The 21,271-nt window shown below is 33.4% G+C and overlaps 3 protein-coding genes across 7 annotated transcripts; 2 read left to right on the top strand and 1 right to left on the bottom strand.

The window, feature by feature from the left end:
* Nucleotides 1-225: 225 nt before the first annotated feature.
* On the top strand, nucleotides 226-2,272 carry LOC145609321 (rho GDP-dissociation inhibitor 1-like). The gene is made up of 5 exons (XM_081664831.1): nucleotides 226-689; nucleotides 809-875; nucleotides 1,184-1,405; nucleotides 1,496-1,620; nucleotides 1,961-2,272. The coding sequence occupies exons 1-5, from the start codon at nucleotides 414-416 to the stop codon at nucleotides 2,045-2,047; spliced, it is 777 nt and encodes a 258-aa protein (XP_081520957.1). The 5' UTR covers nucleotides 226-413; the 3' UTR covers nucleotides 2,048-2,272.
* A 2,619-nt stretch (nucleotides 2,273-4,891) lies between these two features.
* LOC145608317 (MACPF domain-containing protein At1g14780-like) lies at nucleotides 4,892-10,323 on the bottom strand. Its single transcript, XM_081663933.1, has 7 exons — nucleotides 9,838-10,323; nucleotides 7,837-8,075; nucleotides 6,856-7,054; nucleotides 6,688-6,765; nucleotides 6,416-6,599; nucleotides 6,013-6,179; nucleotides 4,892-5,743 (listed from the first exon to the last, which is right to left on the bottom strand). The coding sequence occupies exons 1-7, from the start codon at nucleotides 10,096-10,098 to the stop codon at nucleotides 5,039-5,041; spliced, it is 1,833 nt and encodes a 610-aa protein (XP_081520059.1). The 5' UTR covers nucleotides 10,099-10,323; the 3' UTR covers nucleotides 4,892-5,038.
* A 6,406-nt stretch (nucleotides 10,324-16,729) lies between these two features.
* On the top strand, nucleotides 16,730-21,222 carry LOC145609310 (uncharacterized). 5 transcript variants are annotated; one of them, XM_081664824.1, is made up of 5 exons: nucleotides 16,730-16,899; nucleotides 17,287-17,781; nucleotides 17,876-17,993; nucleotides 18,208-18,307; nucleotides 20,899-21,222. In XM_081664824.1, exons 2-5 carry the CDS (start codon nucleotides 17,712-17,714, stop codon nucleotides 21,094-21,096), a joined length of 486 nt encoding a protein of 161 aa, XP_081520950.1. In that variant the 5' UTR covers nucleotides 16,730-16,899; nucleotides 17,287-17,711; the 3' UTR covers nucleotides 21,097-21,222. The 5 variants fall into 3 exon arrangements, 2 of the variants coding, with proteins under 2 accessions (XP_081520950.1, XP_081520949.1); XR_014106004.1 differs by having other exon boundaries at nucleotides 20,857-21,222; XR_014106005.1 differs by having other exon boundaries at nucleotides 20,916-21,222.
* The last annotated feature ends 49 nt before the right edge of the window (nucleotides 21,223-21,271 follow it).

Here is a 21,271-nt window from a genome sequence, read left to right as displayed (position 1 = left end):
TCCGATACAATCCTTTGTTATACAAGTAACAAAAAGATTGAAGTGACACAAACGCCCTTCATTAAATGGCTACAATTTTCTTCATCATAAGGGCGAAAGTCACGTTAGTCTTTAAATTCTTTATTTATATTGCGGAAAATGATGTGGTACTGTTGTTACTTGTATAACAGTTACACGAATAGAGAAAATTTATACACATATCGTATGTTGCTTTTGCTGCTTGCCTTTGTTCCAAAGCTACCATATTTCATAACTTTTGAACCCACATGCCATATGCTTTCATCATGATCATAACTTGCACAATTAAATAAATAATTCTTCAATGCCTTAAATACAGGACAATTTCAACCTCACAGCACAACACAGAGCAAAAACCCTGTATTTCTGTCTAACTGTTAGTTTCCAAAAGTATAATGTCTGCTGTTGTAGGAACTATTTCACCTTCCCAGAATTCTGGGATAATTCTGTCTTCTACCATGAAGAAGGAAGTAGAGCAAAAAACTGATAAGATCATAGAGAGCTTAGGCTGCGAGTTGAATGAAAACACAGACATTTGCAAGGATTTGATCAAAGAAATCAGCAAAAAGACTGATCATACTGAAGAAAACTCTGAAGTCAAGCGCGATGATGATTCCTATTTGAAGTCTGAAAATTGTCAGAATGACGAGCAGCTTGAGAAGGATGACAAGGTCTAGCTCCTTCTCCTTGTCTTTCCTGAATCAGTAATTTAATAGTCGCGTTTCTTATAATAGTAATGGTTTATGATTCGATTTTCTAACATGTTACTTCTGTGTTGCTATATTTAAAGGATGATGAAAGCTTAAGCAATCAGAAGCAACAAATTCTTGGGAACATTGACCTCACTGCAGTAGAAGGTAATAAGCAAATTTAGCTAATTCTTGTAATCTTCTTAACATCTGCATTATTCCAAATTACTCTGAAATCTTCATAACCTGATATGCTGAACTTATCTGAAGCACTTAACATATCTGATCTTTTCCGAACTTATCTGAATGTTCCAAAGCCAGTAAAGTAATACAACGAACAATATGACTATATAGCCCTGCATTAAAGCATGACACTTAACTTATTAGTTACAAAAACCTTATACTACTATAATCTTGTTCCTTGTTTTACAACTTTGAAAATTAATTTTTCTCAACTTTGTTTAATGAACTAACAGGAAACAAAGCACCAGAAGTTCAGATACTGAGCCTATCAGTTCTATCTCCTGGTCGAGCCGATGTAGTGTTGCCAACTCCATTTCCATCAACAACTTCTAAGGCCACACTATTCACCCTTAAAGAAGGAAGCAAATACCGTATCAAATTTCTTTTTACTGTGACCAAAAATGTTGTTAAGAATCTTGCATACACTTACATGGTCTGGAAGTCTGGAATTAGAGGTAAAATAAGGAGTTTATACATAATTTTATTTAATATTATGCTGTTATTTTTGGTTGTATGTGTTAAATTTTTATATGTGAATTTTGCAGTACACCAAACAAAGAAATTGGTAGGCACATTTAGCCCAAGACAAGAACAATATACCTTTGAGTTAGAAGAAGGAACAACACCTTCTGGGTTCTTTGCAAGGGGTCCTTTTCTTGTTCGATCTAAGGTAAGTTTGTTCCTAGACTTGACAAAACTGACTTGTACCTAAAACAAAATTATACGTCTATACCCAAAACTAGGAACTAATTAAAGTTTGATCTAAAAGTAATCATTAGGTTCGAATGTGATATTACAAAAAATTACCAAAACTATAATTAATTTGTCCAACATGGCAGAATTCAATTTTATTCCAAACGACTTATTTGTCACCTTAGTCGAGGAAAACATAATAGTGTGATCATTGATGACACATACAATATGGTCTTGATTTTGTTTATTCAAAGGGGTATATATATCTAATTTTAAATTTGATTTGTTTTACCTAATTTTGGTGTTTATATTTGCAGTTTGTGGATGATGATGGCAATTGTTACTTGGACACCACATACTACTTTGACATCAGAAAGGACTGGGGAGCAAGAGAGAAGTGCTAGATTTAATCCTAATTTTCTTTGTAATTTTTATAACTTGTATGTTGCCTTAATGTTCAAGTAAAGGTAATTTAAAATTTCTAGCTTTATTCAATTTGGTCCACTTAAATTCCATCTATTGTGTCATTGGTTGTAATATCATTTTATGTGTAGTTGTGTACACCCATTTGTAATTCCTCATATTTGAGGAGCCAAAGTGAGGTGCAAAAAAAAAAAAGGAAATTCAATTTCCACTAATTATTATTTTAAACTTAAAATTTCCTCTAAAGTCTATTTCATGGTCCAATTAAAACCTATGAATTTGGATTAATTTATGACAAAAAAGATCAACATTTTGCCCATATAAATAGGAGTACATCTCATAATTAATTAACAGTAGTAATCATTTTTACATCCAAAAAAGTGGCTACTTTGGCTTTATAATCATGAAGATAGCATGGGGTTGGAACCCTTAGCAATAATTTAGTATATTACTGTTAAACTAGCTTTTACAAGCCTGCTATGGTCTACCATAGAAAAATATGTTAAAGGATAATTATTGAGTAGCATATAGTAATTCAAACTCCTGAAACTTTTTTTCACTTTGTCGATCATTACTTCAATAGTAATTAGTAATATTTCAATGATTCAATTCATTGAATCCTTTTTGTTTGTTTTGGATGAGCTACATAGTTTATTATTAATTGCAAAAGAAGGTCAAACATACATAGCTTAAATAGTATATATATTTTTAATTGCAATATAGGAGAGTTGCACAATACTTTAGGAGAAAAGAAAGATAAAATGAGAAAAAACAAAGGGAGAGAGAATTATTGTTTAAATAAACTAATGTTGCAATTAATCCGTTACTTTTCTAAAAGGAATACGTTGCGATTATAAGAGAACAAAGATAGTACATACTACTCGTAGTATAACTTAAAAAGTATAATATTTAAAAAACAAGGCTACTCGGTACAAGTTAGCATGGTTAATTTGGTGATTTGACATGGTAGATCGGATCGAAGCATATGAAGATACCAACAAAAGTTTGCTCAAACTTTTGTTATTTTCCTTAGTAGTATCACATTATTACACCCTCTCATAATAAGTAATGAGTTAAATGAAACCAAAATCTAATTTTCCCACAGCCAAAAAAATTAAATATTGTGCTATATCTATCTCTATCTCTATCTCGTCATTAATCTAAGTTTGAGTATCTTATAAGAAATCTATTGATCATAAAAACTAAGGTGACAGTTTTTCCCGAGAAACATATCCATTAAATCGATTATAATCGATAGATACAAAAAAAAAATACATCATTGTGGCTAACTCTAGTCTCTAGCTAGTGTCTGAGTTCAAAATTTTAAGTAGATAGCTAGCTAAAGCAATCACAATGGCTTCTTCCTCTTGATCAAGACTATGCTATCAAATTGCAATGATGCTCATTCATAAGCATGCAAACAACAAATCACGCATCAATACATCATCATCATATTCTTAAAGCATGCAAACATACATATATAACTCAAAAGTTTACAATTATGTTATGTATGTTTACTGTTTGAGCATGCATTAGCATGCCAAGGTATATGTCAATATCACTTGAAAAATATTCTATCTTTTTATACATGACTTAATATAAAAACAAATGTCAATATCACCAAATCTTTTACCTTTCTAGAGCCCTGGATCTCTTTTTTCTTTTTTGACCAAAACCCCACTTGAATTATTCAGATTATTATTGTTTAAAATCACAAAAATATTTTAAATTTCAGATTTTCTTCAACTGTTTATATTAACAAAAGTTGAGATTTTATATAATTAGTTAATTACTATTCGCTTGATATACAACTGGAAAGTTGCTCATCTCTAAAAGTTAGATGTATTTAATCAGTTGTATGAAAATCACAATGAACTTAGCATTGAGCATGCATACAACAATAAATCATACATTCATACGGTATAGTATAGTGGACTTGACATAATGAAGTGGGGAAAAAAAAAAGAATTTGCGCTACTGATAATAAGAAATTGAACTAAAAGTTTCTTCTAAGAAAGAACAAGAGCTACTTCGACTGATTCAACACATAACATTGGGTCTTGAAGAATTTAAGTAAAATACTACACAATATATTAATATTAGGTCAATTTTGAAATGAACACCATTTTAAGAGTTATTAATGAATTTTAAGTCGGAAAAATCTTTTTTAAAACATTAAAAAAAACCACACAAGTTCTAATCCAATTTATAAAACTTAGTTGACTTTTGATTAAAAAAAAAAATTCAATACAACTTACATAGCGTACTAGCACCAAAGATAACAAAGTGTGTGACAAATTCAAAAGTAGTTAAGACATCTTTGTTTCTATATGAATGACACAATTATCATAATTTATATCTCCTGAAAACTAATGCAAGAATACCACATCAATTGCAGTATTGCACCATGTCTCTATTTTTATACCTCTTCATTTGGTCGGATGCACAAGTCACACATTTCCATAAGGTTGCACTTCTAAGGAAATGTGAAGGAAATGTAATTTTTTAGAAGTGCATAAAGTTATTTTGGTTGTATAAGAAAATTCTAATTTTTGCAAGAAAGTCCACTAACTTCAGAGGACACAATATCTTGCTCAACAATTAGTTCTAATTTTGCACTTTCACCAAATTGTCACCCAAATTGAGCATACTGCTTCTTTTCACTACAATACATTTATACATGTATTTAATCATAGCAACAACCTGTTATCTCTTAGGTTGCACCAACTATAAATTAACGCGAAAAGAGAAACCATGAATTCGTTGCAAACATAGAGATCTACTCTTCTCATTATAAAGGAAAAAAATAGAGAAAAAAAACAAAAGAAAACAAAAAAATCATCACTTCTAATTTTTTTTTTTTTTTGTACAACGTATTTTATAGTACTATTTCCCTCACGCAGCCACTTCCACAAAGAGACCCTCAGAAATACAAAATAATCGACTCGATTGACATATATATACAGCAAAATTTACAGATCACTTGTATAATCTATTAACGCAAACTTTACATGCAAACCCATTTTACCTCCGTCTGTGACGAGCTTGGCAGCTGTGACCAACCAGTGTCCTGGAGCATCATGAGGACAGCGCAACACCTCAGAAGTATCGACAAATCTAAGCAGCTTCTCGCAGTTGACAGGAACCGGAGGACCATTAGGGTAAACACCAGAGTTCAGTGCAGCCGGTAACTTTTTAGGCGGGCTGTTATTTTGCTTCGGAGTAAAGGTGAAAGTTGTGCTCAAAGTCATGAGGATACTTGACTTGTGAGATGCTTGCGGGGCAGCGGCCCATTCAGTTCTTCTGATTGTGCAGTTAGGCAGGTGGCTGAAGAGCAACCGAAGGTGAAGAGCTGTTTTTGGCCACCTCCCTTTTGTAAGGAGTTGAGCGCCGGTAACAATGAAAACCCCTGTTGTTTTACCCTGCAGCCAGTTCGGGTCATGCTTCACTATGGAAGTGCAGACTTTTGAGAATCTCTTCCATCTGATGCGTTCTAAAAACTGGCCTTCAGGATCAAAATCATCAGAACCTCGCCACAGGCCATGATCATGAGTTGAAGCAAACGTCATAGAATTAGGCAGCGTTGTCAAATGCTGTGCATGGATGGCTAGTTGATTGCAGTGCTTCCCTTCCAAGTAAAGGCGTAAACCAACTATTGGTTTCAAACTACTTGTGACCTAAAACCACAGAGCGAAAACAGAACGGGGATGAAACAACAAATTTTCGAAAAACAAATGGCAAAAAAATTCAATGTCAGATGAAATCTGTGCCAAAGGAATCACCCCGGACCTCAGGACATTCTGCCCGGGGTCAAATCCTCACTACATCATCCCTAAGGGTGGGTTATACATGCAGGCGATTTCTTGAGAAGGGGACCCAATATGGAGCTATAGACCCCATCCTCAACAAAATATGTAAACTATTCCAACAAGAAAATGGAGAGTACCTTAGTGGAATTAACATGAATCTTTGGACCAAATAAGCTAAATTGAAGGAGAGATGAGGAGGGCGCTATTCTTTGATGCTGGAGAGGAAGCTCATTGTACATAGGTGCCCATTGTCTTGGGACTTGGAATTCCAAAAAGTATTGCAGATCATCTGGAGAAGGTTTGTCTGAAGAGAGGAATATCCGAATATTATAATTTAGACAGTAAAAAGGTAAGCAACAGGTTTATAAATTCAGTAAATAGCTAAATGGCACAAGAATGCAGAGTAGAGCTATGGTGTCCAAACAAATCTCCTAAAGAACATTGTTGTTCAATTATTCAGTAATAACTGAAGGATTGAACTAAATCACAGCTTGAATTGCAAATTGAACATAAAGTTTTAGATGCAAAATGAAAACTTACATCTTAAATACAAATTAATTGCATGGCTAAGATAACCGCTGCCTGGGATACCAGTAAGGAGTGAAGTAATAGGCACAAACTTGAAGAGAATTGCATCAGGGTGGCTAGGCACTGTCTGGAGCCATTGGGAGTGATTATGCAGAAAGACATTTCCACCTCTTCTTGATCGTATAACAGAGAGTCCCTGAACAAATTAACACAAAAATATATAATTGCTATGTAAGCGTAATAACATGGGAGCTTAACGGTCAAGATTTAAATTACAAACTTACATCCTTGTTTGATGTTTCTACAACACTAGTCAACTGTATTATATTTGACTGCAGGATCCGACTGAAGACCTCTGGAGCCTGTATGACAAGGGAAATACATATAATTTCTTATAAAAATGACACTATTTCAAGCACGAAATAAATAGGCATTTTACTCAGATCTCTAACCTTTTGTTGTCCGTCTCTAGCTTTTCGCTGTAAAAGTGGATCTTTTCCATCTGAAAAAAGAGCGTCTCCAAGATCTTCCAGATGCGCTCTGAGTTCAGCAGGAGGAATTTCTGATGTAGGGGCCTGTCTGACACAAATTAAATCTTGACCTCCAACAGCCAAGCCCACAATTATATGTGTACCATACTTGTGAATAAACCTGCCTAACAAGTGAGATCAGAAACTGACGCAAGCAAACAAAACAAACTTAAAAGAATAATACCACGCAGCCTAGGGAGTAAAAAAAAAAATATTATTTTAACTGTGATAGTGTATGCATATAACACAACATAGTCGGAAAGGATTGGACTTAGAATGATCTATCACAAGATTCACAACAACCAAGGCTCACTTAATGCTCAAAACTAGGGTAAGCATAGATGACAAGAATGTTCTATCTAAGGGTGTGAAACTTCCTTGAAGCAGAAAGATGACTGGCCTTTTATATAGAGCTAATCAACTAATAGAATCTGTTATAACTTATAAGCTCACCTCAAGCACTCAGAACAAACCAAGTGGAGGGCCAAAAGCAAGCAAATATACATAGGTAAATGGTAATTTCTATTCCAATACAATTCTTATTAAAAGTAAAGAAAAAGATTAGATAATAAGTTTCCTGTGTTGAATGTAACATGTTCACAAAGAAGATAACCCCACCTCCATGGGAGAGATGTTAGGTTTGCCACGATAACCTACGCTGAATAACAGACTCTTACAATACTTGCAAATTTCAATATAAACATATAAGAAACTTAGAAACACCTTGTAATTTAGTATAGATCCTGCCATTGCAAGGTCCAAAGATGGTCTACATGCAACTTTACCCCTGACTAGCAACAAGTCTCTAGTCTCTACTTTCCAAAAATTATTCTTAGTCAGATGAAGTATAATCCACATTGCTAATTCACTAGTTAATCAGAGCAAATGCAAAGGAGAAGCTACCTTGATAATGATGCAGGATCCCAATGTGATGGAACAGATTTCTTTACTTTTTCATGGAGAACAATGGCAGACGCCATTAAGTGCATGTGGTACAAAGCAACAAAGTAACCATCAAATGCAAGATGTTTGCTATCTGTAGCATCATTTAACCAGGCTCCACTAAAATTAAAAATAGCGTTGAAATAGCCAGATGGAACTTTTCCTTGTACAGAAGATCTTTGATTAAGTAACTCTGACATCTGCAAAGACATAATATTAATTGTTAACCCGTTGCTTTAGATAATACAAATCAGAATCAACAAAAGATAACTAACAGCTTGGCCAGCCATAAATAAAGAGTACAATATAATGTGTTGGTCAATGCAAATGCAACAGATACACAATATAAGTTTTTCTTTGACAGAATAAGCAAATTGCATAGAAGACTTGCACTCAAGTCTTAAATAACAAAAGAAAATACCACCTTGAAGAGGTATTTCTAATTCAGCAGCACCATAATATTTCAACTAGGAATACTAGTACAAGATCTCTCCAAAACTCTTTCTTAATCTAGTGTCCAAACTCCGAACAACCAACATCAAATATGTCTGTCTTCCACTCATCTACATTTTCTACCATTGGTCTTTAAAGATGCAGTTAGCATACTATCCATATTCAGGCCAAGGTAAAATGTAACAAGTTCCCACATGAGCTTTTTTCTTTGGGAAATCATATTCCCGCATGAAATTTTTCAGAGATGAGCTTCATCTCATTCTACATGGAGCTAATTCGTCCATTTGGTGATTTAGCGTGGAAGCTAAAATATGGTGTCAAAGCTCAACAGCTATCCAACACTCAATTGGGGGTGCATCGATGCAATGTTTAGATTAAACCTGAAGAATCTCATTAGTGCTGGAAAAAGAGGTGAACTTTATGGATGATATTTGACTTCGAGCACATAATATTATATCACTCCAATTTTGCCTCTCTTTTAGGCATTTTACGATTTCCAGCCAATTGAAAAGCTAGAGATGTCAATAGCTAATTAACCAAATACCACTATAAGTAGTCAACTAAGCCCCACAGATTAAGGTAGAGTATCCTAGTGTCATTTTAGCAATCAAATGCAAAAAATAATTAAACTCCAATGTTATCCTGTAGTACCAAAGAATGGTCCATTATAGAGCGAAAACTTTTGAACTTTTACTGCACTTAACACAAATTCAATCGAGGTAATTTAGTCATCTTTGAACAATCTGCTTACCTTGAGAAGTCTAAACTTACTGAATTACCATAAATGTCACTCTTTTTATGAACAACGAAGGCGGTATCTATCTATCTATCTATCGATCTTCCAAGTTCCAACTAATAATACGGAGTACATAAATAGCTAGCATAATACTCCCTCCGTCCCAAAACAAATACGCCTATAATCTTAGCGTACAATCCTTTGCTAATATTACGTGTCTTGTAAGGATTTTAATGCAAAACTTTGACTAAATTTCATTGCCCCAAAATATCACCTTTCAACCTCATTGATCTTTTTCAGAATTAATGAAAATAGAGATATTTTAGTCATTTTTAATTAGCCTCCTTAATTCACGCGTATAACTCTAAACAACACCTATTTAAGGACAAAGATAGTGGTTACTCACTAAATTCAATTAATTAATATCTCAACAACTAGCTTTTTGCAATAAAAATTCTGTTAAAAATTTAAATAAATAGCACCATATATTTTAATTAATTTTGCAATATACACCCTTCAATCATAGTGTTACAAAAATCAAAGATATTAAATTTCTTCAATAAAATGGTTCCTTAATCTATACTCCATATCATAACCTCATCCGACCTCATATCAAATCCCGTCTACATCACTGCTCGAGTGCCCGCCATTGGTAACACTCTCTAAATCAAAACACTAATCAAGCACCAATATCAACAATTACAATTACAATTGTCAAGTCAATAAAACCAAAAATAGTAAAAAATTAAAATAAAATGAAAATAAAAATCAACCTGATTAAATTGAAGAACATCAGACTTAAACCGCAATTGTTCGCCTTTATCGCAACGAATATCCACAGAAACGCCAGGAATCGAAACGTTTCCACCAGGAATAACAACGTTTCTTTTATGAGCTTCATCCAAAACAACAAGCCTCTCTTTTTTCGCGAATTTCAATCTGAAATCGGAAGTTAGATCAAACCCTAACCCTAATGATTCCACTGCTCGTAATTCTATCGGCTTATTTTCTCTCTCCTCACCCCAATCCTCCATTTTTTGATCGAAAAAAAAAATTCAACTTCAACTGAAAATATATGTATCAAAATCAACAGAAATCGCTTAATCAATGATTTTATCAAAAATTGAATTTTGAAAAGTCAAGAAATTGGGTGATTGAAATACGCCAATTTGGACTAGCAGCCTTTTATTGTTGATGTTATGATAGTTTTGAATGAAGAAATAATAAGGAATGATTTTTTTTTTGGAAGGAAGGAAGAATGTGAGAGTGTAAAGGGAACACCAAAAAAAATGGAAAGTCTAAAATACAAGTATTGAAATTCAAGTTGAGTGGGGGCCCACTTTTGGATTGTTGACTCTTACTTTGCTTACTCAGTCAGCTTTTTTTAGGATAGTCTTTTGTACTTCTTGTAATGAGTTTGTCACAGTAATTTTACTTTTTTACGCTGGCGCATGTTTTGTACGCGTTTTGAGTATTTGAAATGTGTGTTGTAATTTTTGAAGTGTGAATTTTTTCTTGTAAATTTTATTTATATCTTGTTTTGATATGGTCAGATATGTAATCTAGACTTCAGAGTGTGGTATGTTTAGGCATACAAAATACAAACATCATAATATGAAGTATATGGTAGTATAGTTGGATTTCTATTATAATATTGGGTAGTATAATTAACTAAGAGTCTGTTCTCATTTAATTAATTGAGGTGAACTGAACTGAATTGTTTATGAGGGAATGAGATTAGGAACTGAGCTGAATTGTTTATGAGAGCAAGAGATTAGGAACTAAACTGAAATGAACTGAACTGAATTAAGTTGAACTGAGCTGAAGTGAACTGAACTGAAATTAAATTGAAGAGAACATGCCCTAAATTATTTAGTCATTCAAAGATGTTGAAATTCTCTTTTGTTTTTTTGCAATTACAATTTTAGAAATGAAATAAGTTCAATGATAGAATTATTAGCATGAATACATCGCACAGTTATTGTTTTTTTTTTTCGAAAGTGTTGTGCAAGTGTTGTTTGATACTCCCTCTGTTTTTTTTTATTTGCATCAGTTTGACCAACATATTTGTCGAGACGCAACTTTGACCATTAATATCTTTGATTGTCTATAAGTAAAATTTGTCACAAAAATATATTATGAAACTAGACATTATGACTAATCTAATCATATATTATATGATAACATTTATTTATTTTGTAGAGGTGAAAAAACTAAGTTAACCATGATATGTGAATAAAACAAAAATCAAAGTGATGCATTTAAAAAAAATGGAGGGAGTAAATCTTATACACAAAGTAGAAAAAACTGAACTTTAAAGCTAATGATTCATCTTTAAAATTTTAGAGCGCGTATAATAATGTGTGGCGTGTGTATATAATAATACACTCATAGATAACACTCCTATAGCCCTATAGTGTAGTCTTGTCCACAAAAAATAGATTTTAATGTTAAAACTTACAACCGTAGTATCCTAACACGATCTTGAATATATTATTACTTCTATATCTTTCCTTAAAGTAACTATTTCCACATCTATAATATAAATACTTTACAACTAAAGCTAAAACCACACTCAACTTTTTAAAAAGCCAAGACTCGAAGAGCATAAATGACATACTAATTAGACCATAAATTGGTAAACTAATTTATAATGATGGTGAAATTTGATGATTAATTAAATTAAATTGAGCTAAGTAATAAGAGAAAGTGTGTGTTTGGTGTTGAAATTGAATACCAACTGCTCACCTAACCCAAGTAGCTGGTTTACTTGGAAGTCTTTCGGTTTCCCATTGACTAATAGCTTTAAATGGGCCATCATTTCAAGTGTACTCAAATAACTCAATCCAACATTATATTGTACTTGTACTTTTCAATTATCATTGCCTTTAAATTAGGGGAAATTTCTTATGACTTTCCCTACATCTTATGGTGCATCTCATGGACTTATCTATCTTCATTTAATCAATTGTGTGCATTGCCTGCATTGAAGGCAAATTTTTAACTTTACATTGTGTATGAGGAGTGGCAAGTAATAATGTGAACGCGATTATCAATCTTATTATTAGGGTTGTGTACATTATTAATTTATTAAATTTACTTTTTATCATAGTGTGAATATAAATTGATCAATCACATTGAATTTTGCTTTTTCGCTCCTAGACTGTCAAAGACGAAAACACAAGAAAGTGGGGGTGGGGGTGGGGGGGGGGGGGATGAAAATCTCTTTCCGAAAGAGTCACTATGACTTGATATTTTTCAATACATGACTTTGATAATTAATATATGTGATTATGTTATAAATGAAACATATAAAATTTGATGTTTGAATTTTATAATTAAATATAGGGCATGTTCACATTTATTGAATTAAGCTGAACTAAACTGAACTGATTGGAGTTGAACTAAACTGAATTAAGCTGAGATGAATATTTTATGAGAGAGGAAAATTAGGAGCTAAACTGAACTGATTGGAGCTGAAATGAACTGAACTGATTGAAGCTGAACTGAACTGAAATTAAGTAAATGTGAACAGGCCCATAATCCTAATAACAATTCACATAATAACAATTATTTTACATAACAACATGCATACATAACAACAATTGTTTTACATAATGTTTGTGAATGGCCATACTAAAGACATGTAAAGCAGTGTAAAAATCAAATTATTACAATCAATTTAGAAAGGGGAATATTTCTAACAAGTTAAATCACACAATTGTTATAGTTGTATTGGTGGAATAAAAGGATCAAATCATCGTCAATTCAATGAGAATGATCATTACTATTATAGGATTGAGTGAGAGTGAAGGGTTGGATTCAGCTTTGGGTCATTGGATTGAGTGAGAGTGAAGGGTTGGATTCAGCTTTGGGTCATTGGACAAATTAATGCAATTTCCTAGTCAACAAGGCAAGACCGTCAAACAAAGACTTTTGGTGATTAGAATCTTAGAAATATCTCCATTTTTCACATGAGTTGTATACCTTCTCTAATGGTGAGACTCAAGTAAATATTTTTAGGAGAGAGAGTATTTTTTACTATGTTGGTATCTAAACTTAGCAACTCCAAAAGAAAGTTACTAAGTTTAGATACTCAACTTTGAGTCTCATTTGACAAAAAGTGTGGGCCCTTGTCAATATTCTTATATATTTTGTAATTTATTTAAGTTTTACTTTTTTTTTATTATTATTTTTTAATCTTACAATAATTGATGGGCCATAAATTGAAAGTGACATTTGTATATTTTAGAGAGTCTCACCATTGGAAAATTAGATTTAGCATGAGTTGCTAAATTGAGAAGTGGATATGATCTCACCATTAAAGATAAAAAAACAACTCATTTTGTATTTCAATACTCAATGTTGAGTCTCACCATTGAAGATGGTCTAACTTCCAACTTTCTAAGTTTTAATTAACATATTAATATATATATATATATATATATATATATATATATATATATATATATATATATATATATATATATATATATATATATATATATATATATATGTATGTATATATATGTATAGTATATATATATATATATGTATACTTCATAAGTCCACTGGGGAAGATGTTAGAAGTGTAAAATTTTCGAACACATGTAAGTGTCTAACATTGAGAAAAAAAGAGAGAGTTGATCATTGTAAAGCTAGAGGCTACTCCTCCTATTGCCATATGATTTTGGGATGAAACCTTCTAAAACTTATAAAGTAGACGTGCGCTCTCTCTACTGGTGACGTATGTAGCCCAAACTCGTACTTAACAAAAGATCTTAACCAATGCCCCTATGATAGAGCATGACCCCTGCTATTTTATTTATTAGTCAAATCCAAAAAAAACAATTGTTTTATGTATTACAATGAATATAAAAAAAAAATGTATCACGGAGTACTGGAGTAGCGGTTAAATAGTTATATATTTAACAAATAAAAATGAAGATTTTAAGACTTTGCCTCTAGTACTTTTTTATTTATCAATACTCTGTCATTGATACTCCAAAATTTTTGTAACCATCTTTCCTTATATGGTATTAGTTTTAAAATGTATAACAAAATCATACGCAAATTAAATATATTTCATTAATACTTTTTTTCATTTAGCTTATTACTCCGTATTATTTAGGGCTATGTATGACTTTTTTCTTTTAAAAAAAATTGAAAAAAAAAAAGAAAGTGTTTTTAAGAGAATTTCCTAGTTGACAATTACCAAGCCCAATCAAATAACGAAGGCTTTGGGCTTGGAAAAAAAAAATGTTTTCCCAAAGAAAACTACGCTGAAAACGTGTGTGAAATAGCTTGGGCCTACTTGGCCATTGAGATTAAGAGAGCAGTACATTTGTTAACGTTTGTTCAGTGTTTCAATGTTAATTGACACATTTTAAAGTTCTTTTTTTTTTTCCCTAATACATTTAACCTAAACTTTTTATTTTTCTGATCTAAACTTATTCTGTTAGCTTCTTAGGTGACTGATAGCAAAATAGAATCGTGAGAAAAGGGTGAAAAGAACTCTCATCGGAAGAAAAATAGAACAATGAAACAGTAAGCTCTCAAATAATGATCATATTAGATAAGCAAAAATAACGTGAACTAAATAAACTTTTATCTATCGGGGAGCGAATTCTGTGTGAATTCAGTAAGGGCCTGTTCTCTTATAAAATATTTAGTTCAGTTAATAAGAATAGGCCCTAGACTGTTATCGAGTTCATCTTCGTTTACTCCGTAATAATTTTATAAAACTCCGTATTTCTCTATAACAAAGAAAAAAAAAACAGTGCAGCGAACACGTACACTCCTCTACCGTAGTAAACATCTGCGCCGTCGCTCTTTCTAGCGTCAATTGTGAGGTTAGCTTTGATAATTGTATCATTCATCCTGTATACTGTGATTATGTTCCTAAATTAAATCAAAATCTGGTTTATTTTATGGGTTTTAATTCGATCAATATCTTTAATTGGATGCTTTACTTGATTGCTGAAAATCTTCCCATCTATGTTATTGCATTTAGACGGATTTAGTTATGAATGTGTATTTTCTTAAATTTAGTTTTGTGTTACTCTATGGTAGAATAAATTCTCAATCTTGATTCTTGAATATACAATTTCTAATGTAGGGATGTAATCATTTATTTACAAGAATACTCACTAATGATCATTAGTAGTCATTATATTGACGATTATTTATTGGATGTGATTTCTCCAAATTCGTTTTGGTGATTATAACTCGTTAAACCCCGAGGTATATTTGCTAGGTGATGATGTAATGTTATGTTATGGTGATTAGGGTAATAGGGTTAATCTAGGGGTGATAATGAGACTGAGCTATTCATGAACTATTCGAGCTCGATTCGGTCAAAGCTTGATTTGTGGTGGCTCGACTCGGGTTTGGTCTCGGCTCGAGACCTTAACGAGCCAAGCTGAGTTATGCCAAGTTCGACGCGAAAAGTTCGTGAACAAAGCTCTATAATTTTTTTCATATAAAAAAAATCATGTATATAAATAAGTTCGTGAACATATTCAAACGATCACGAGCCGAGCTGACCATAGTTCGGGCTCGGCTCGCCCGATTAGCACCCTTAGGTTAATGATTTTGTAAGAGAAGCTAATGAGATTCTTATTAAGGAAATTGCGTGATTTATAACTTTATAAGCTAATGAGATGCTATCAAACTAAGCTCTATTACCAAAAATCAAACATTTCGAGTCAATGAAGTGCAGCCAGAAAAGTATGTTGTTGGTGCATAAGAAAGGAAAAATAATGTAAATGTCCTTGGAGGTTACGTGTAATCAAGTTACATACTTGTTGTTTTGATGTTAGAAAATTTACTTGTTGAAGAGGTTAGCGGAGGAAGTTATGTTTGTCTAGTTGTCAACAAATATGCCAAAGGTTTTTTTATAGGCCTTTACTTTTGGTGATATTGATGCTCATATTAGTCATATGACAATGGTTCATCTAAAAGTTTGTGATTTGGGTTGATGAACAGGCCTCTGATTAACACAAAGCTTAAACTAATGATCGCTTATATTTGCATATGTTCTATAATTGCTGATTTGAGAAGAACCTTATGAAATCTAGGAAGTCATATAGTTGTGTGGATTGTACAAGTTAGCTTTATAAGGGAGAATGCTTGTGCATTGAATATAAATACAATAGCTTTGTCATATCCCTTGTTTCTGATGCTTGTAGTTATATAACTTATAAACTTGAATACTAGTACATGATTGTTAAAATGGCTGATAGTGGTTTTCGCTTTGACAAATGATCATAAGTTCACATAATTTTCTTCTTTCACAACTGCTGCTATGATCACATATAGCAGCCACTCTCAGGTTTCCCCTTTGTGGGTGAAATGATTGGCCGGTGGCTTTCTTTCTGCTTCAATTTGTGTGTGTATATATATATATATATATATATATATATGCTTCAAGTTTTATTGAATAGTTTCCGTCTACAGGGGTAAGGAGAGTGTTGTAGTCATATACTTAAAGAGTAAGTTTGAGATCATCCATACCTTGTGCATAGGATGATAGGAGTTCAAGTCATTTAGGTTAAATCTCATATCATCTATAGTAAAGTGATTTTCTATAACCGGTTTCACTCCAAAATTATTATGTGGCTTTATATCTTAGTGTTAAGATTTGGTGTTTTCAAATGCAGGTAATTTATCTGGACCCAATATGCTGCCCAAGGAAAATCAGGATAAGGTTCCAACTGTTCAAAAATTAGGAAGTGAAGATGACATAGAATCGGGTTTTGTTATAGTAGGAAATGAGAATGAGAAGGTTATTCAGCTGGGTGATGAACAAGCCTCTATTGAACACAAAGCTCAAAGTAATGATCTCTTTTATTTGCATATGTTGTATTATTGCTGGTTTGTTTATGGGGTTTTCTTGATATAATATTACTTGTTTATGGTAAAGTTTAGGAAGTCATAGTTGTGTAGATTGAGTGAGGTATTCAAGTTAGCTTTATAAAGGAGAATGCTTGTGAACTGAAGTCTAAATATAAACACAACAGCTCATATCCATGTTGCTGGTACTTGCAGTTCAAATGATCATGAATACCTGATTTTTGAAATGGCTGATAGATGTTTTCGCTTTGACAAATGATCGTAAAGTTGACCTTTTTTTTCCTTTTATAACTGACGATTTCCTTTTTTCACTCAAAAATTACTCTGGCTCTATATATTGTTGTTATATTTGGTGTTTTTAAATGCAGGTAATATATCTCCATCTTTAATGCTGCCTAAGGGAAATCATGATAAGGCTCTTGCAATTGAGAATGCATTCCCCAAATATTTGGATTTTGCAAGAATTATCATGATAGGTGATTTAATGCTGGTTCCCACGATCAAGTTAAAGTTTGCTTTTGGCTGCCCAGGGGGGGTAAACAATCTTTTTCCTACTGGATGGATTATGAAAGATATGGTTGCCACAGGTTTTCGCGAATCTAAGTTTTTTTCAAAAAATATACCTTTGTCAGATGAGGACATTGATGTTACTTATTCAGTTCCTCGCAAATTCATTGATGACTTTGAAATTATTGCTCAAGGAAATTTTAATTTTCGAGGTTCTAAATTAAACTCGGAAGAGATATATTTAGAATTTTAAAAAAAATTACTTGAGAAATTAGGTGTTTTTCCAATGAAATATTTTGGGACCCTTTTTAAAGTTTCAGTCGCGATGCAAGACGATTTGAGTGAAATGATGTCAGGTACTTTTTCAAATTAAATACTTTGGATTGCTTTACTTTAATTAATTTCATTTTCCTATTACACAAAGAACTTAATACCAGTGCTTGCTTGCAGTTTTGTCTCAAGAGAAGCCACCCACTATTGTTCTTAAGGGTGTGCCTTGTGAGTGGTTTGCTGACCATCACTCAATGGAGAATCTTCGAGCTCTGTTTCATACTTTTGGGAGACTCAGGTATTTGACCAATTTTGACTTTATATTCTTTTATTTTATACATTATTTGCTGCCAATGTACCCCTTCCTATGTTGAATTTCTTGTGTTAACATGAATCACACTTGGCTTATTCACTAAATTCTTGAAATTTATGATTATCTTTTTTTTTTTTTTTTTTTTTTTTTTTTTTTTTGGTGTTTTACACATTTTTTCCCCCTGAATTTATTATTGAAGGAATCTTGATATTGATGACAATAATGTCTCCATCCAATTTGAGGACCCCGAGGAGTGTTCCAAAGCATTAAAAAAATTGTGTTCTTGTTCTTTGAAAAAGGTATATTCTTAACCTTACTAATTGCTATATAATTGCTTAGCTCAAAATATAGGGTAATTCTTTTTTTTTTTTTTGGCACAAATCGGAAGCACAAATTTAATTAAGGCATCAAGTTTGCAATATTGTTACAAATGACCCCTTGTAATTCAAGAGGGTACTCTTCAAGCCAAACTCGAAACTCATTAAAATTGCAACTTAACTTAGCTAAACAATGTGATACTTCATTACCCGATCTCCAAATGAAAGAGAAAGACACCCTTTGACAATCTCTTGAAAGCCTCTAAATATCCTTTACCAAATTGCCAAACTCGTTTGGAAGAGTAATGCCCTTCTTCATATGATGAAATAGATTGATGTCCATTTCTAGCACAAAATATCTGAATCCTGCTTCAATTGCAACCTTGAAGCTCTGCCTCATTGCAAATGCTTCTCCCACATCAACCTCAAAGTTACCTTGAGCACACTCGCAGCAAGCCAGTACTACATCTCACACACTGTCACGCAAGATATCCCCACTCCCAAGCTTCTGCTGATCGAAGAAAGCAGCATCAGTATTGAGCTTATACACTCCATTTCCAGGGGACTTCCAAACTTCCAAACTGACCCCATCTGAATCACAGGCTGCTTCACCACGGCCTTCTCTAATTCATCAGCATACTCACCAACAAGGCTAGCAGCTTTGTGAATGACTTCCAACTCCAGCTTCCTTTTACCTTCAAAAACCCATCCATTTTGTCTCAGCCAAACACCAAAACATATCCCACCGGCCACCACGTAGCCTCGCTAATCTTTTCCTTCATAGCAGAACACCATTCTCTGAACCCACCATCCCGTCCAAGCTTAACATCCAACCTTAGCTCCGAATATCTCCAAATCACTCCTACAGTCGGGCACAATAGCAGCATATGCAAAACTGATTCATCCTCTTCCCCACACATTTGCAGCAAAATTACTTCAAGTAGGGAGGCTGTCCTTAACACAATGCAACACAAAAAGTTTCACTTTTGGCAGAATATGAGCATGCCAAATAGTAGAAGTGATCATTTGCGGGCTTGGACGGGTAGCGGGCCGGGCCTATGCTTATTTTTTTGTCCAACGGGCTTTATGTAGCAAATCCGAACCCCTTTTATGCAGGCTTGATACTTTGTCCATGGCCGCTTGTTAAACGGGCCGGGCTTGCCCGCGGGCTAACGGGCCTTAATTTTTGTTTTATTTTTTATAACACTAACTAATCTTTTTATTATTTACTTGTGCTAAAATTATTTTGGTATAGTTGTCTTATAATTTTTTGTTCACAAATGGTAATAGAAATTAAAATAAAAGTTGAAATTATGACACATGTTATAAATATATGTAAGATAAAACTTATTTAATAAGAGTTAATGATAAAATATAAAATAAAAATGAATAATTGTAACTAATAAAAGCTTATAGTTCATTATAGTCCCTTTGTATTTATTTTCAAAAATACACAAAGTATGTCATAACTAACTAACTAAATAAAATTATTAAAATAAGAATGTTATTATTATTATAATATATTAATAAACGGGCCGGGCGGGTTAGCCCGCGATACATATTTCTTGTTCATACCCGCCCATTTATGTTGACGGGCCGGGCCTAGCCCGCCCAAATATCCAATTTTTTCAAAAAGGTTGTCCAAGCCCGCCCTTTTTGCGGGCCGGGTTGGGCGGGCTTAGCGGGCCGTCCTGCCCATGAACAGCTCTACCAAATAGTCTTCCACTTGAACTCACTCCTTCCTACTGAAGTAGAAGCTCTTCCCCTCTCCTCCTCCTCAATCATCAAGTTGTACGCACTTGTTACATTGTAATTTTCATCCTTCGAATAATGGCATGTCCGGGCATCCCCTTTATCAAAAAGTGGAATAGGAATGCTGCTAATATTGACTACTTCCCTCTGAATGAACAGCTCACTAAGCATGGCCAGATTCCATCTCTTATCATCCCGTAGCTCATTGACAAAATTTGTGATGTTTTCTCCTACTCCCCTCTGTGACATAATACGAAAATCAGGTAGCTTTTGTACCCATGGATTGTTCCAGATATGAATGCTGTTCTCCGACCCAACACTCTTCCTTTTCTCTTTTTCAATCACATCCTTCACACTCAACTCCACGTAAAGCTCGAATAAGAGGCAACTTTTGCTTCGAGAAAAGAAGAGTGAGGGCAATTCTAAAAATAGATATGAAATTTATACCTGCAAAAGATAACCATGCAAATTCTTTGCCTTGGAGTCAGTTTTTTTTAGTTCATACTTCATACACTTTATCATTTGCCATCGACTCCCTCTCTATGGTATTTAATGAATTACTGTGTGGTACCAGACTACCAGATATGTTGTGTTGAAACCATTTTGTTGGTATATGCTTGAGTTTCATCAATTGTTTTAAAGGAATCTCCCCTCTGCCTTTGAAATAGTTGAATCTTGGAGCATGCATGAGTTATGAAATTGAGACTTTTGAATCATTTAATTACTTTTGTTTGTGATTTTCATCGGTTTGGAATAACATTCTTGATTTTAATGTGTAGAGTAATGATTCAAGGATGGTTGATTATAATCTGACATTGAAGGACTTGCCTGATTCTAGCATCGCCCAAGAAATGTTGACCACCGACAACTATCCTTCTTTGGAGAAGGATGATTCTATGCCAGTTAGCAAGGAAACTTTCAAAGGGCAAGACATGCATGCTTTGATGGTTCGAATGACAGAAATTGAGAAGGAGTTGAAGTATTTGAAAGCTAAGATAGAGTCATCTTCTGCTTGTTAATCTGACTAAGCTAGTTAATCTCACTAAGTTGAAGTATTTTTGTTGTGCATGCTCCTAGATTTGTGATTACTGTTTTTGTTTTTCTAATCCGTTTATTCTTGGAACTGTGAGTAGTAGAGTATGTTTCTTGTGAATTGTGATGCAACAAATGTCTCATGCAACAAATCTTGCGGAG

The sequence above is a fragment of the Chenopodium album genome, chromosome 23 (genome assembly GCF_948465745.1).
Source record: "Chenopodium album chromosome 23, dcCheAlbu1.1, whole genome shotgun sequence".
In the NCBI taxonomy this organism is placed as follows: Eukaryota; Viridiplantae; Streptophyta; class Magnoliopsida; order Caryophyllales; family Amaranthaceae; genus Chenopodium; species Chenopodium album.
Note: the sequence above shows the minus strand (reverse complement) of the source record. Positions and strands in the feature narration are given on the sequence as shown.